Source organism: Sceloporus undulatus, chromosome 5 (genome assembly GCF_019175285.1).
Source record: "Sceloporus undulatus isolate JIND9_A2432 ecotype Alabama chromosome 5, SceUnd_v1.1, whole genome shotgun sequence".
NCBI lineage: Eukaryota > Metazoa > Chordata > Lepidosauria > Squamata > Phrynosomatidae > Sceloporus > Sceloporus undulatus.
Window position 1 is genome coordinate 24669605 of NC_056526.1, and position 12877 is coordinate 24682481.

The 12877-nt window shown below is 40.6% G+C and overlaps 1 protein-coding gene across 1 annotated transcript in view; it reads right to left on the reverse strand.

Annotated features, from left to right (window-relative positions):
- AGK (acylglycerol kinase) overlaps positions 1 to 11509 on the reverse strand; it is a 75681-nt gene extending 64172 nt beyond the window's left edge. Inside the window, exons 1-2 of the mRNA XM_042468093.1 lie at positions 11306 to 11509; positions 8220 to 8368 (exon numbers count right to left, since the gene is read on the reverse strand). Coding sequence (XP_042324027.1) covers positions 8220 to 8329 — 110 coding nt within the window. The 5' untranslated portion in view covers positions 8330 to 8368; positions 11306 to 11509. The remainder of the gene's footprint in view (positions 1 to 8219; positions 8369 to 11305) is intronic.
- Between the last annotated feature and the right edge of the window lie 1368 nt (positions 11510 to 12877).

Sequence of the window (12877 nt, forward strand, 5' to 3'; positions counted from 1 at the left end):
TCTTGCTCCCTTCTTTTTGGACTTGGCTCAAGTTGAAGAATAGCTTCCCAATTTTGTTTTATTTTTTCGAAGAATTAGGAAATTGCTATTCAGTCTTACTGTGATATTAGAATAGCTTCAGAACAGGTTCTCTAACTCCATCACCCCCAAATTGGGAACTAAGGCAAGTCTGCTTTGGGTTTGTGGAATTTTATTTTTAACTCAAACCTGTGCATAAGAATGGTGTAGAAATGGATCCAATTACCTTTAGCCTCCCACAAGCCAGGGGACAACCTCCTTATATAAGTACAAATCCATTCCCAGTTTATTACAAATCAGAGATTTCAACACAAAGCTCTCAAACTCTCCAGCTGAGCTACACAAAGACCTGATCAGAGGCAACCAATTAAGCTTCCTGTTTTTGAAATGAAAAGGACTAATGCCAAGAGAAGCAATTAGCACAAGACTGGCCAAAGAAGAGAATTTGTTTTTCAATGCAGCTATTCTCAAACAACTGAGAGTCAAGGAGGGCATGGTTTGAAAGCAGATGAAGCATACAATTTAATGAAGTTAAGCACCGATACTTGGTTGTGAGATTTACCTTATGCATGGGGCTAATTTAAATTCAAATGACCTCAGATCTACCCTTCACTTGTACCTGCACTAAGGCAAGCTATTCTGAAACTAAAGGCTCCTGGAAAGTATACCCTTTTCTAATCAGGTTCCTCTGAAGACAATTCCTTTATATTTCTGCCACCTTTGACTGGGGGATTCTGGGAGCTGCCATTCAAAATAACTAACCTTTCCAAACTACTCATGAGAAACAATTAAAACACACCTGGAGTAGAGCTTAAATTGTTGCACTCATATGAATCACTGTTCTAGGTTACTAAGCATCCTTCCAACCTTTTGGGGTACAAAGTGTGCCATCCATTTCAATTTTAAAAATTAGTTTTTAATACACCTAACGCAGGAGAATATTCTGCATTGTTTACCCAGAATAGTCACCACTATGTGAGACCTCAGGACCATGGAGGAATGGTTACAAATAATCCCCATGAACCTTTACCTCCCAGTGTTGCCAATCCCGGGGAATTCTCCGGAATCCAGGGAACTTAATTTCTGGTCTCTGAAATATTTCAGGGGAATTCCGAAGAATTCAACCTATTGTTCCCCCCCACCCAAAAGGCCGAAAATGCCTTCCTGCCCAAGAGGCCGATGGGAACTGTAGTCCCATCCATCCATTTGCCCATCCAAACAGTAGAAGAATTTACTAGTAGAGAACTACATCCCCCAGCCAGGCCAGGCCCACCCTTCTGAGAGATCTTGGAGCCCTTTTAAGACTACCTGCAAGAAAGGGGCTGGCAGCATGAGATTTCCTATACCTAAGTCAACTTCCTCAGATGCATTTGGAAATAATAATAATAATAATAATAATAATCGACTTAAGTCCACTTCCTCAGGAGCATTTGGATATGATGATGATGATGATGATGATGATGATGATGATGATGATGATGTTGAGAGGTCTTATAGCACCTTTGAGATTCACCGAAAGAAAGATTAAGGTGTCCTGGGAATTGTTTTGTAAGGCAGTTAACCTTCTCTGTCAGGGAGCTCTGGTACCCCAAGAAACTAGAAATCCAAGGATTCCATAGCATGGGGCCATGGCTGTTAAAGCGGTGTCACACTGGATTATTTCTGCAGTGTGGATGCAGCCTAAGAGCACATCTGCATTGTAGAAATCATGCAGTTTGGTGCCACTTTGGCAGTATCTGCAATGCCAAAATGAACCAGTTTGACACTGCTTTAACTGCCATGGCCCAGTGCTATGAAATCCTGGGAATTGTAGTTTGTTGTCGCACCAGAGTTTGCTGATAGAGAAGGTTAAATGGCTCATAAAACTAGAATTCCCAGGATTCCATAGCACTGAGCCAGGGCAGTTAACGGGGTGTCAAGATGGATTATTTCTGCAGTGTGGTTGCAGCCTAACACGTTTCTGTTTGGCACAAAGCTTCCTGGACCCCCTTCATGCCAAAAGAAATATCTTAAAAGCATTAGAAGGACTGAAATATTCTTTGGTTGGCTCAATGGTAATTTTGAGAGTTGAAATAAGTTACAATTATTTTTTATTCAATTATGTTTATGTTTATTTGCAAAAGATCTGCCATATTAACATTACGGGGACTTTCCGTGGATTTTGACTGAATATTCCGGGCAATATTGGGGAATTCCAGGGATTTTGGTAAAACATTCCGGGGAATATCTTCGAGGCTTGTTGCCAACTCTGCTCCCACCCCATCAAAGCTTCTATTTGTCTTGTGGAGAAAAACACACAGGTGTCATAACATGTGTAGCAACTCTATAGCTTCTGGAAGAAAACACAGTAGCCTTCAATTCTGCTCTAAGGGAATTAATCTTTGAATACTACAAGCCAGTCCCTAGATTGTGCTATTCAAGAATAAATAAGGTCTAATTAAAGAAAGCTTTTGCTCTCCCCCTTTCCCTGTCAAAGTCCTCCTTCAACAGCAAATGAATGAGCAATGCCTACGACAGATAATTCCAGGGAGTCAAAGGCTAATTCTAAAGCAATTGCAAGGAAAAGCAGCACCCTTTGCATTAGAAACTCCAACTATGTCAGAAATAGAGGGACAAGATTTTATAGAACCTTTAATCTGTTATAAAAGGGTACCATAAGAGGCTGGTCAAGAGTGCCTCAAGCATAGTAATTTAGCTTCCAATGTCAGCAGCAATCAAAATTCACTTGTAAGGCAGTGCGCAGATAGTCTTTTTAATTAATCATCCCCAATGTTGTTTATGGAATCACAGAATCATAGAGTTGGAAGAGACAGCAAGGGCCATCCAGTCCAACTCCCTGCCATGCAGGAAATATAGATCAAAGCATCCCCAACAGATGGCCATCCAGCCTCTGTTTAAAGACCTCTAAGGAAAGAGACTCCACTACACTCCAAGGGAGTGTGTTCCACTATCAAACAGCCCTGACTGTCAGGAAATTCTTCCTAATGTTGAGGTGGAATCTCTTTTCCTGTAGCTTGCATCCATTGTTCTGGGTCCTATCCTCCGGAGCAGCAGAAAACAAGCTTGCTCCCTCCTCAATATGACATCCCTTCAAGTATTTAAACAGGGCTATCATATCACCCCTTAACCTTCTCTAGTGAAAGTTTCTACATTTATTTACTTGAATACCTATCATGAAGCAACATAGTGGAGCTAGAGCTAACTTGCAGAGCATTTTCACTTGCAAGAACGATGCCATTAGCCAACCTGTTCAGATGTCCCTGTTTCCTGAAATCCTCATAACTCCTGTGTTCCCCCCCCCCCCCCCCCCCCACACCAAATAACAATATATTGCTGGGAATATATCCCTGTTGTAATGTGAAGTATTTGGTCTTGAATGGGCAGATGTGAAGAACTGGTTTTGAAGCAATGCTTTCTTGAATGGGCAGCCAAGACCTAGTGGTTTTACAAAAGACCTGCTCCTAACAGGGTTAAAAATTGCTAGAGTTGGTTTGCTGATATAGATCGCTGCTACCAGTTGCATTTTTGGACTCTCTCTGGGAGTGTGGCTGTTGGGATTGTCACAGAGACCACCTACACATCAAAATGTAATACTTCACCACTGGATTCGAGCATCTACACACCAAAATCTAACACTACACCACTGGATATCAAGGTAGTAACATATGAAAGTCAAAAGGCAAGTCACTAATGGCATCAAAGTAAAACTAGATTTTGGTCTGAATATAATCATCAAATTAATAATAGCAACACAAATATAATAACGTTTTCTAACTTGATCCACAGATTATGTCATGACAGAACAAAATAAATACATTCAAAAGTTACATATGATATAATTTTGCTTTAGCTTTCCATTCAAACAAATCATTTTTAACAACAAGAATGCGATAAATATATTTCAGGATGAATTTACATGCTTAGAAGTATCTCAATTTCCTGACGGATGAAATCTTTACTGGAAAAGAGGATATGACTCCAAGTCATGAACTGATTTGCTGTTTGCTAGGGAAAGCTTTTTACACCCTTTTACAATGTTCATATTGCACAAAGAGAAAAATCTTGCCCTTTATTCTTGTTAAAATTTGAGTTACTTCCAGTCTTGAGAGAAAAGTGGGGTTTTAGTCCCTGAAAAGATGGAGAGAAATAATGAAATAGCCTCATGATGGAGAATCACACCTGGACAACTCTGGGGTAGATAACTCTCCAATGTTTTAGATTCTCTTGTTTTGGTCCAAAAGAACATTTACACCTATGGGATGGGGTTTCAGAGTGCCCAAAGGATCTTTAGCAGGCTGTCTGTAGCTCCCAGACTGCACAATTTCTACCCCTTTTCTAATGGATACTCAAAGAAGCATGTTTCATCTCACAGTTCTAGAGATGTTTCTGAAATCGCTGACCTAGAAAACAAGAGCATGCTGCTTATAGCAACAACAGTGCTCTGCTGTGTTTCAACAACACTGAAAACATCAGCCTGTGGCACAATCCTTAATTTCATGATACCATGTAGGAAACAGAGCTTCCCTCTTCCTGGCTAATAAGCTAAGAATTCTCTCAACAGTTCTCAAAGAAATATATTTTCATTATACTATGTAATCGGGAAACCATGACAAAGGCTATCACAGAATGAGATATCATGCCCCAGGGCTCAAAAGGCAGAATACTGAATGGATGTCTGCCAAGTCATTACACTTGAGAATCAAAATCTAAAGTTTAGAGAACATTTTGATTTTAAATGCCCAGAGCAGGCATTACTGGTTCCTTCATCTCTCTTTTGTTTACTTCTGCAATCCCCACCCAAACTCTCACAGCATCTTATTACCATCTTGGGAGGCATCCACACGAAATAATCCAGGTTGACACTGCTTTAAATGCCATGGCTCAATGCCATAAAATTCTGGGAATTGTAGTTCAGTGAGATATTGAGAGAGCTATGGTGTCACAACAAAGTACAAATCCCAGAATTCCATAGCATTGAGTTAAAGTAGTGTCAACCTGGATTAGGCAGCCTCAGTCGAAATTCAGTTTCCAGTCATGAGCTTTTCTTTGGTTCAGTTTTAAATGAATAGCCCTTCTTTTTCCTAACAGAAACTTTTCAGTTTTCACTTTTTTCTTTAAGTGAACAATCTCCAAGGCATCTTAACTAGTAACTATCCAAATTATTTCTTGAAAAGGAATGCCTACCAAACCTTCACCCAAATTACTGCTTTTCTGTACAGAGACTTAATTATGCCCAGTTTTACGTAAATTCCTGTATCTGCATCCTCTTTCTTCTTGGTTTAAGAGAACCCCTGGCTAAAGGCCTGTGTTTAAAACCCTACCAGAAACTCATGCTACCAATATGGTTTGTGGACTGAATTCAACTGTCAAATTTTGAAACACTCTGAAATCAACCAAGCCAAATTATTACAGGTACAAACACATTGGAAAGAGGTGAATTAAAAATATTAATACATTGTAATGAAAATATATATGTTCATTCACACGGAGAAGAAACTGACAAAACAGGAGAAGCAGATCAAAAAGATTTGCTGAAGTCTTCCATCCAGATTGGCAAGAATCTAACATAAAATAAGCTGGAAATACGAGACCTTAATTAGTTTCTATTCCTTTTTAAAAAAAAGATAAAACAGAGAAGATTGGCACTCAAGCTAGGAATAATTTAAAATAATGCAGTTATATTTACTGGTCCCCGAGACTATATTAACTGTGTAAACAGTTGATGTCTCAACCAAGCAACAGTCAAAAAGCCGGGGCTTGCTTTGTCCCTCAAAAGCCAAAGTAACCAAAACTAAAACTAAACCTGTATTCATTAATTCAGGGCAGAAACAGATGGCTGTAAAAGGGAGGCTCTATGCCACTCCTTTGAGATCTGGATTGGGGCCGCAGCAACCACATGCCATGGCTTCGATCTGGCATTTTTCCGGCCCAAAAAGAATTAGCAAAATGTGACTCCTTTTTGGAGCAGAAAAAAGGCATTCTTTCTGTCACAGCGGCAGGTTTTTTGGCGTTTCTGTGGCATGGCACATGTAAACGCCGCACCACAGATACGCCATGATGCTGCCTGCTATATGGTCAGTGGGGACATGTGACGCCAGCTTGGGGATGGCATCGGGGCGTTCGCCATTTGTACGCCACACCCCCACACCACTCCCAAGCCTGCATTTTATGCTGGTCTATTTGACCCTTACTAGTGGAAAAATAAGTCAAAGTGCATATTGCTAAGTTATTTAAACACTCTGAAATCAAGACACAGACCAAAATTTGCAGTTGGAGTTATACTATTAAACATCCAAATTGAAAGAGAAAAATCATACAACTGTGCCCTAAAACCTATCAAAACAGTTACTGCCATTTCATTTACTCTAAAATACACCAGCAATTTTACAGGAATAATTTATGTAATAATTTGCTTCATTCACCAGAGGTGTGAAATGAAATAACTGTGTATGTTTTATCTAAACTTGTTTCTCTTCTAGACCCACAAAACCAGCATGTAGCCTTCTGCAGGTCCAAGTGCTAAAATATTCCTGATTTCACAGACTAATTTTCAGATTTACACACATTCAAACATACAGGGGCTGCATTTACATTACAGAATTAATGTGGTCTGACACCACTTTAAGCGTCATGGCTCAATGTTATGGAATTCTAATATTTGTAGTTTGGTGAGAATTTAGCCTTCTCTGTCAAAGCTCTAGTGACACAACAACCTACAAATATCCTAATTCCATAGCATTGATCCATGGCAGTTAAAACAGTGTCAAATTGCATTACTTCTGTAGTGGAGATTACACCTGTGTTGTAGAACTCTGGTGCCACAATGAACTACAAATTCCAGAATTCCTAAGCATTGAACCATGACTGTTAAAGTAGTGTCAAACTGCATTAATTCTGCAGTGCGGCAGCAACCAGTCTCCCAACAGCTAATGTTTGTACTGTATTATAGCTATAAGGGGTTTATAATTTTAATGGAGAAGGTGTGCCTCTACCAGGAGAGAGATTTAATATATTCTTGAGTCAAAATTATCTCCAGTTCTTATTTCTTATGTACATTTCTTATGTACATGTATGTTTTATAACCTTGAGGAGAAAAACAGTTTAGCAGCGCACCTCTCTCTGTGTCACTTCTCTAATTAAATTTAGCCTTTCGTGGAAATTGTAAAGCAAAAACTGTCAGGAAACATCCACATGTTTTACATATTACTAGTTTTACATGTAATGACCATGGGGGATTTATATAAATTCAACCTAGAAATAAAGAAATCAAAATAGTTAAAGATTTCCCATTTACTTTTGATCAAACATTGATCAGAACAGAGACTGCAGTCAAGAAATCAGAAGAAGATTAGGAATGGGAAGGGCACCTATGAAAGAACTACACAAAATCTTAAAGTGTAAAGATATACAGCTGAAAACTAAAGTTAGAATAGTCCAAGCCATTGTATTCCCTGTCACCATGTATGGACGTAAGAGCTGGACAGTGACGAAAGCAGATAGGAAGAAAATAAATTCATTTGAGATGTGGTGCTGGATGCATACCAGATACATAGGCTCAATCAAAGAGAACATGGGCCTGGGACCGCAGGACCTGAGCAGAGCAGTTGAGGATGGGGTGTCTTCAAGGTATCTTGAGGTCTTTAAGCAGAGGCTGGTTGGCCATCTATCGGAGATGCTCTGACTGAGATTTCCTGCATGGCAGGGGGTTGGACTGGATGGCCCTTGTGGTCTCTTCCAACTCTACGGTTCTATGATTCTAAGAGTGCTGAGGTTACTATGAATGGCCAAAAAACCAAACAACTGGGTCCTAGAAGAAATCAAGCCAGAACTCATCCAGGAAGCCAAGATGACTAAACTGAGGCTGTCTTACTTTGGCCACATCATGAGAAGGAATGGCATTAGAAAAGACAGTGATGCTGGGGAAGGTAGAGGGCAGTAGAAAGAGAGGAAGATCATATGCCAGACAATAGACTCAGGGAGACCACGGACCTGAGCCTACAGGACAAGAGCAGAGTAGGTACAGGATAGCAGGGCTTGGAGATGTCTCATTCACAGGGTTACCATAAGTTGAGGTTGATTTAAAGGCAGTTAACAACAACAAAACAAAGTTTTATATGTACTAGTCTGACATGAGACTAACTGAATCAAAAGTAAAACCATTTCCAATTCCAATAATATTCTGGAAAATAAGGATTGATTACCAATGTTTTCCATATAGCCAGTTTCCGCCCCAGGTGAACAGGCAGGCCCCAACAGTAGTCTTCTTCCAGTGATTTCTGAGGGTCTGAAACAATTTTATCACCTTGGCCATATTTATGTTTTATTCCACAGCTCTTGCCTTACCAGGACTCTGATGAGAAGAAACAGAAGAAACAGCTGTGTAGCAAACTATAAATAATAAAGATTAACATTCATACAGAGAGAAAAAAATGGCTGTAACATTAATTTGCCAACTACATCTCTTCTGTTTGTAAAATGAAGGTAGGAAAAATTATAGCCCAAGAAAAGTGCCTCCTAGGTTTAAGTTAGATATCCTTCGTTTCCTGTTTGTTATTCAATGTTCAGTATTACCATAGAGCAATAAAATTTGGTCTGCACATCCAGCACATACTATCATGCTTTAAATTCAAATACAAATCTGATTCACCCACACTTTAAAGTGATAGAACATAAAAACCAATTCACTGCAATCATTCCAAAATTATTCTACTGGCAGAAAAAGAACATTTGAAAATTTTTCATGCACACTCACTTGCACAACCTTGTATATCATGTAGGAAAATTCTAACTCAGCCTAATCCTTGCTATGCTAATTTTCTTCCTGCAGGAAGCTGCTTCCCTAAGAAGGCAAGTGAACAAACCTCCTGTCTAAAACAGCAAAGTCCTTTTGCCCATCTTAAATGCTACATGAATGGACCATCCATTACTATCCCCTTTCCTTCTGATGCACTATAGTTTTATGAACTCCCCTGCCCCCAGCTAACAGCCAAGAAAGTGAGATCCCAAACAAATCAATAAAAGGCAGTTCAGCTCAGTTGGCAATTTTATCTGAATAATTTACAAAATAATTTTCCTCATCCCCCCCCCCCCCACGCACACACACACACCCCTCAGAGGGCTGAATTAAATAATTAAGTATGTGTGCTTTACCTAAACAGCTCCTCAACACTGGTATGTAGCCGTCTGTGACTCCAAGTGCTAAAATATTCATCATTTCACAAACCAGTTTTTCCAATTTACACATACAAAGTGAGCCTCTGAACTCCCTCTCATTGCACCAGTGAGTTCTCTCCTGTCTTTTCAAAGCACCGTTCACTACATCCTTCCCTATCCAAAGGGATCTTGCAGCACCTTTGAGACTAACCGAAAAACAGAAGTTGGTAGCATGCGCTTTCGTAGACTTGAGCCTAATTCTTCAGATGCATCCTTCCCTAACACTGAGAAATGTTTAAAGCACAGATGGAGAACTTTAGCCACAGAAGCCCATTGAGTGACTTGGGCAATTCACATGCTCTCAACCTCCGAGGATGGCAGTGGCAAGCCCCCTCTGAAGAAACCTGCCAAGAAAATCCTGTGACAGGGTCGCCTTTTCTGCCAGAAACAACTTGAAGTCAGAAACAACCTGAAGGCACACAACAACAAAAGTGTTTGGGGCTACAAATCATGGCCAGGGGCTTCTGGGAGCTGAAGTCGAAATCATTTGGAGCGTCAAAGTTTTCCTCAACCTGAAAGTTCCTCAGGAGAACTCTGCATCATTCTTGAGCCACAAAGTGCCATGGGGGTTGCATCCAGATTGCAGAAATAATCCAGGTTGACATCACTTCAACCTCAAAAGCTCAGTGCTATGGAATGCTGGGATTTTTAGTTTTGCAAAACATTCAGCATTCCCTGTCAGAAAGGTCTGGTGCCACAACAAATTACAGTTCCTAAAATTCCACAGCATTGAGCCATGGCAGTTAAAGTGGTGCCAAACTGGATTACTTCTGCAATGCACATAAAGCCATGAAGAGCCAAAATATTTCCTCAACCTGGTTTAAAGGGAACTCTGCATCCTCCCTCAGCCACAAAACTCAATGGGAGCTGCACCATATTGCAGAAATAATCCAGTTTGACACCACTTTAACTGCCATGGCTCAGTGATATGAAATTCTGGGAAACATAACTTTGTGAGACATTTAGCCTTCTCTGTCAGGGAGCTCTGGCAGCCTAACAAACTACAATTCCCAAAACTCTACAGCATGGAGCCACGGCAGTTAAAATGGTATAAAACCGGATTATTCTTGCGATGTGGGTGCAGCCCCCATTGATCTTTGTGGCTCAAGGAAGGATGCAGAGATCCCTTTAAACCAGTGGTCACCAAACTGTGCTCTTTAAGAGCTTTTGGACTTCATCTCCCAGAATCCCAGACTACTGACAAATGTGACTGAGGCTTCTGGGAGCTGAAGTCCAAAATCTCTTAAAGGACACAGTTTGGGGACCAGTGCTTTAAACTAAGGCGAGGAAACCTTTTGTATTCCAGATGGTCACACTAAGGTACCCAAAACACACTGCAGAAACAATCCAGATTGAGAATGCTTTAGCTGCCCTGGCTCGGTGCGAGGGAATCCTAGGAACTGTAGTTCACTGTGGCACCAGAGCAATCTCACAGAGAAGGCTAGAATAAGTCTCAATGCTAGAATTCCCTAGCATTGAGCCAGGGCAGTTAAAGCAGTCTCAAACTGGATTATTTCTGCGATGTGTTCGTAACTGTATAACAAACCACATTCTCAGCCTCAGAGGATGGCAATGGCGACCTTAAGACAGGGCACCTGACACAACAGAAGGCTTCTCCTGAAACTAGTCCAGGCCAAAGGGAGAAAGGGGGGGGGACCCTAAGTGTTGCTGCACTACAGGTCACTAAGTACAAATACCAAACACCAATATGATACCACAAAAAAACCCCAACATTTTGTCATGCTGTTACAAAAACACATGTATAATTCAACAACAGACTGTCTATTCACCATTCATGTGTTTTGCAATAGCATAATATGTGTGTGAGAGTGTGTGTGTGTGTGTGTGTGTGTGTATAGTAGTATCATATTGGTGTTTGGTATTTGTACTTAGTGATTGAGATATATACACACACACACACAGTGCAGCAAGACCTTGAGACAGGGACCTTCTCTCAGCCTGGACTACCTAACAAGGCTGTTGTTGAGCTTGCAAAAAGAAACAGCAACAACAACCAAGCAGGAGTCCATAGGAAAGGCTGGCTGCATAAAGAGAATAAGCTTCAGCGGCAGACCTTTCATTGGGGTCTCTAAGCAACAATGTCCTCCTCCTCCTTCTGGTCCAGCAGCTAGGCCCCTTTCTGCTCCCCCAGCCCTCCTCTGAACCCAGGCCAAAGGAAGGGAAGATGGAGGGGGAGAAGAAGCCCTCCAAGGTTTCTTTCTCAAGTTGCCACGCCGCTGCCAGGCTCTCATTCAAGCCTTTCCCTCCTGGCTTCCTGGTTCCCTCCTCTCAATCCTTCCCCAGGAAACAAGGGCCCTCCTCACTTTAGTTCCTCCCTGGCAAAGGCAACCCAGCAAAGAGGAAGAGGGAGGAAAGGAGAAGATGATGATGATGATGATGATGATGATGATGATGATGATGATGATGATGATGATGATTTCCTTTTCTTATATCCCACCTTTCTCCAAATACAGGGGACTCAAGGCTGCAAACAAATATAAAACAGTACAATTTAAAAACAATACAAAATATCAAAATGCACAAATATATAATTTTTTTAAAAAATTCAACAATTTTAAGGATTGAAACAGTTATAAATTAAAATATATTAAAATGCAAACCATTACAATTAAATAATAAATGTATCCTGCTCTTTCCCCAGAACCGGGACTCAGTTCGCAATATTAAAAGAACGACGCACTCGTACCTCCATCTTTGCGGCTCCGACGTTTGCAGATTTGATTATTCACGGACTTTTATTAATAAGTCCTCTCTAGGTCCTCCAGCGTAACTCTATGGTCAGCTTTAACCAGACGTCGCACTGAAGGAGCTGGAGATTCCTAGAGAGAACACTCTGCGAGGCATTTGTAGCTCTTCCAACGCAATTTTATGGTCAATTTCGAAGGACCTAGAGATTTCTAGAGAGATCCTTAGAACACTCCACTAGGCATCTGTAGCTCCTCCAGCACAAATCTGTGGTCAATGCCTGATATTGACCATAGACTTAATAAAAAAAAATTATTTTTATCCCGCCTCTCTTACAGGATCGAGGCGGCTTACAACAGCAATAAAATATATCATACATTATAAAATACATCTCATTATTCCCTCCCTCCTAACACAATACCATAATAAAATACCATTAAAACAATCAGTGGAAAGAAGATGGACATTTGAAGTATTCTTTGTAATAATTCATATCTATGGGAAATCAGGTGGGAGAACCCAGAGATTCCAGAGAGAACACTCCACTAGGCATCTGTAGCTCTTCCAACACAATTCTATGGTCAATGTCTGGCAGATGTTGACCACAGAGTTGCACTGGAGGTCCTAGAAATTCCTAGCAAGGTGTTCTTTCAGGTAAAAAAGCATAGTGTTTTTGCTATCTGCGATATTTCCACATTCACGGGGATCCTGTGCCTCTAACCCCAGCGAATGCGGAGGGACGAGAGTACAATTAAAAACGTAGAAAAGGGGTGCATTAAAAAAAGGAATTAAATTATTACAATGTTAAAACAGATTGTTATTAAAAGAATAAAATACATTTTAAAAGGATAAAACTGTACAACACGTTTTAAAATGAAACAAACATCCCAAGCCGGTCCTCTACAAATATTCAATCTTAGCCTGCCGGTGGAGGACCAAC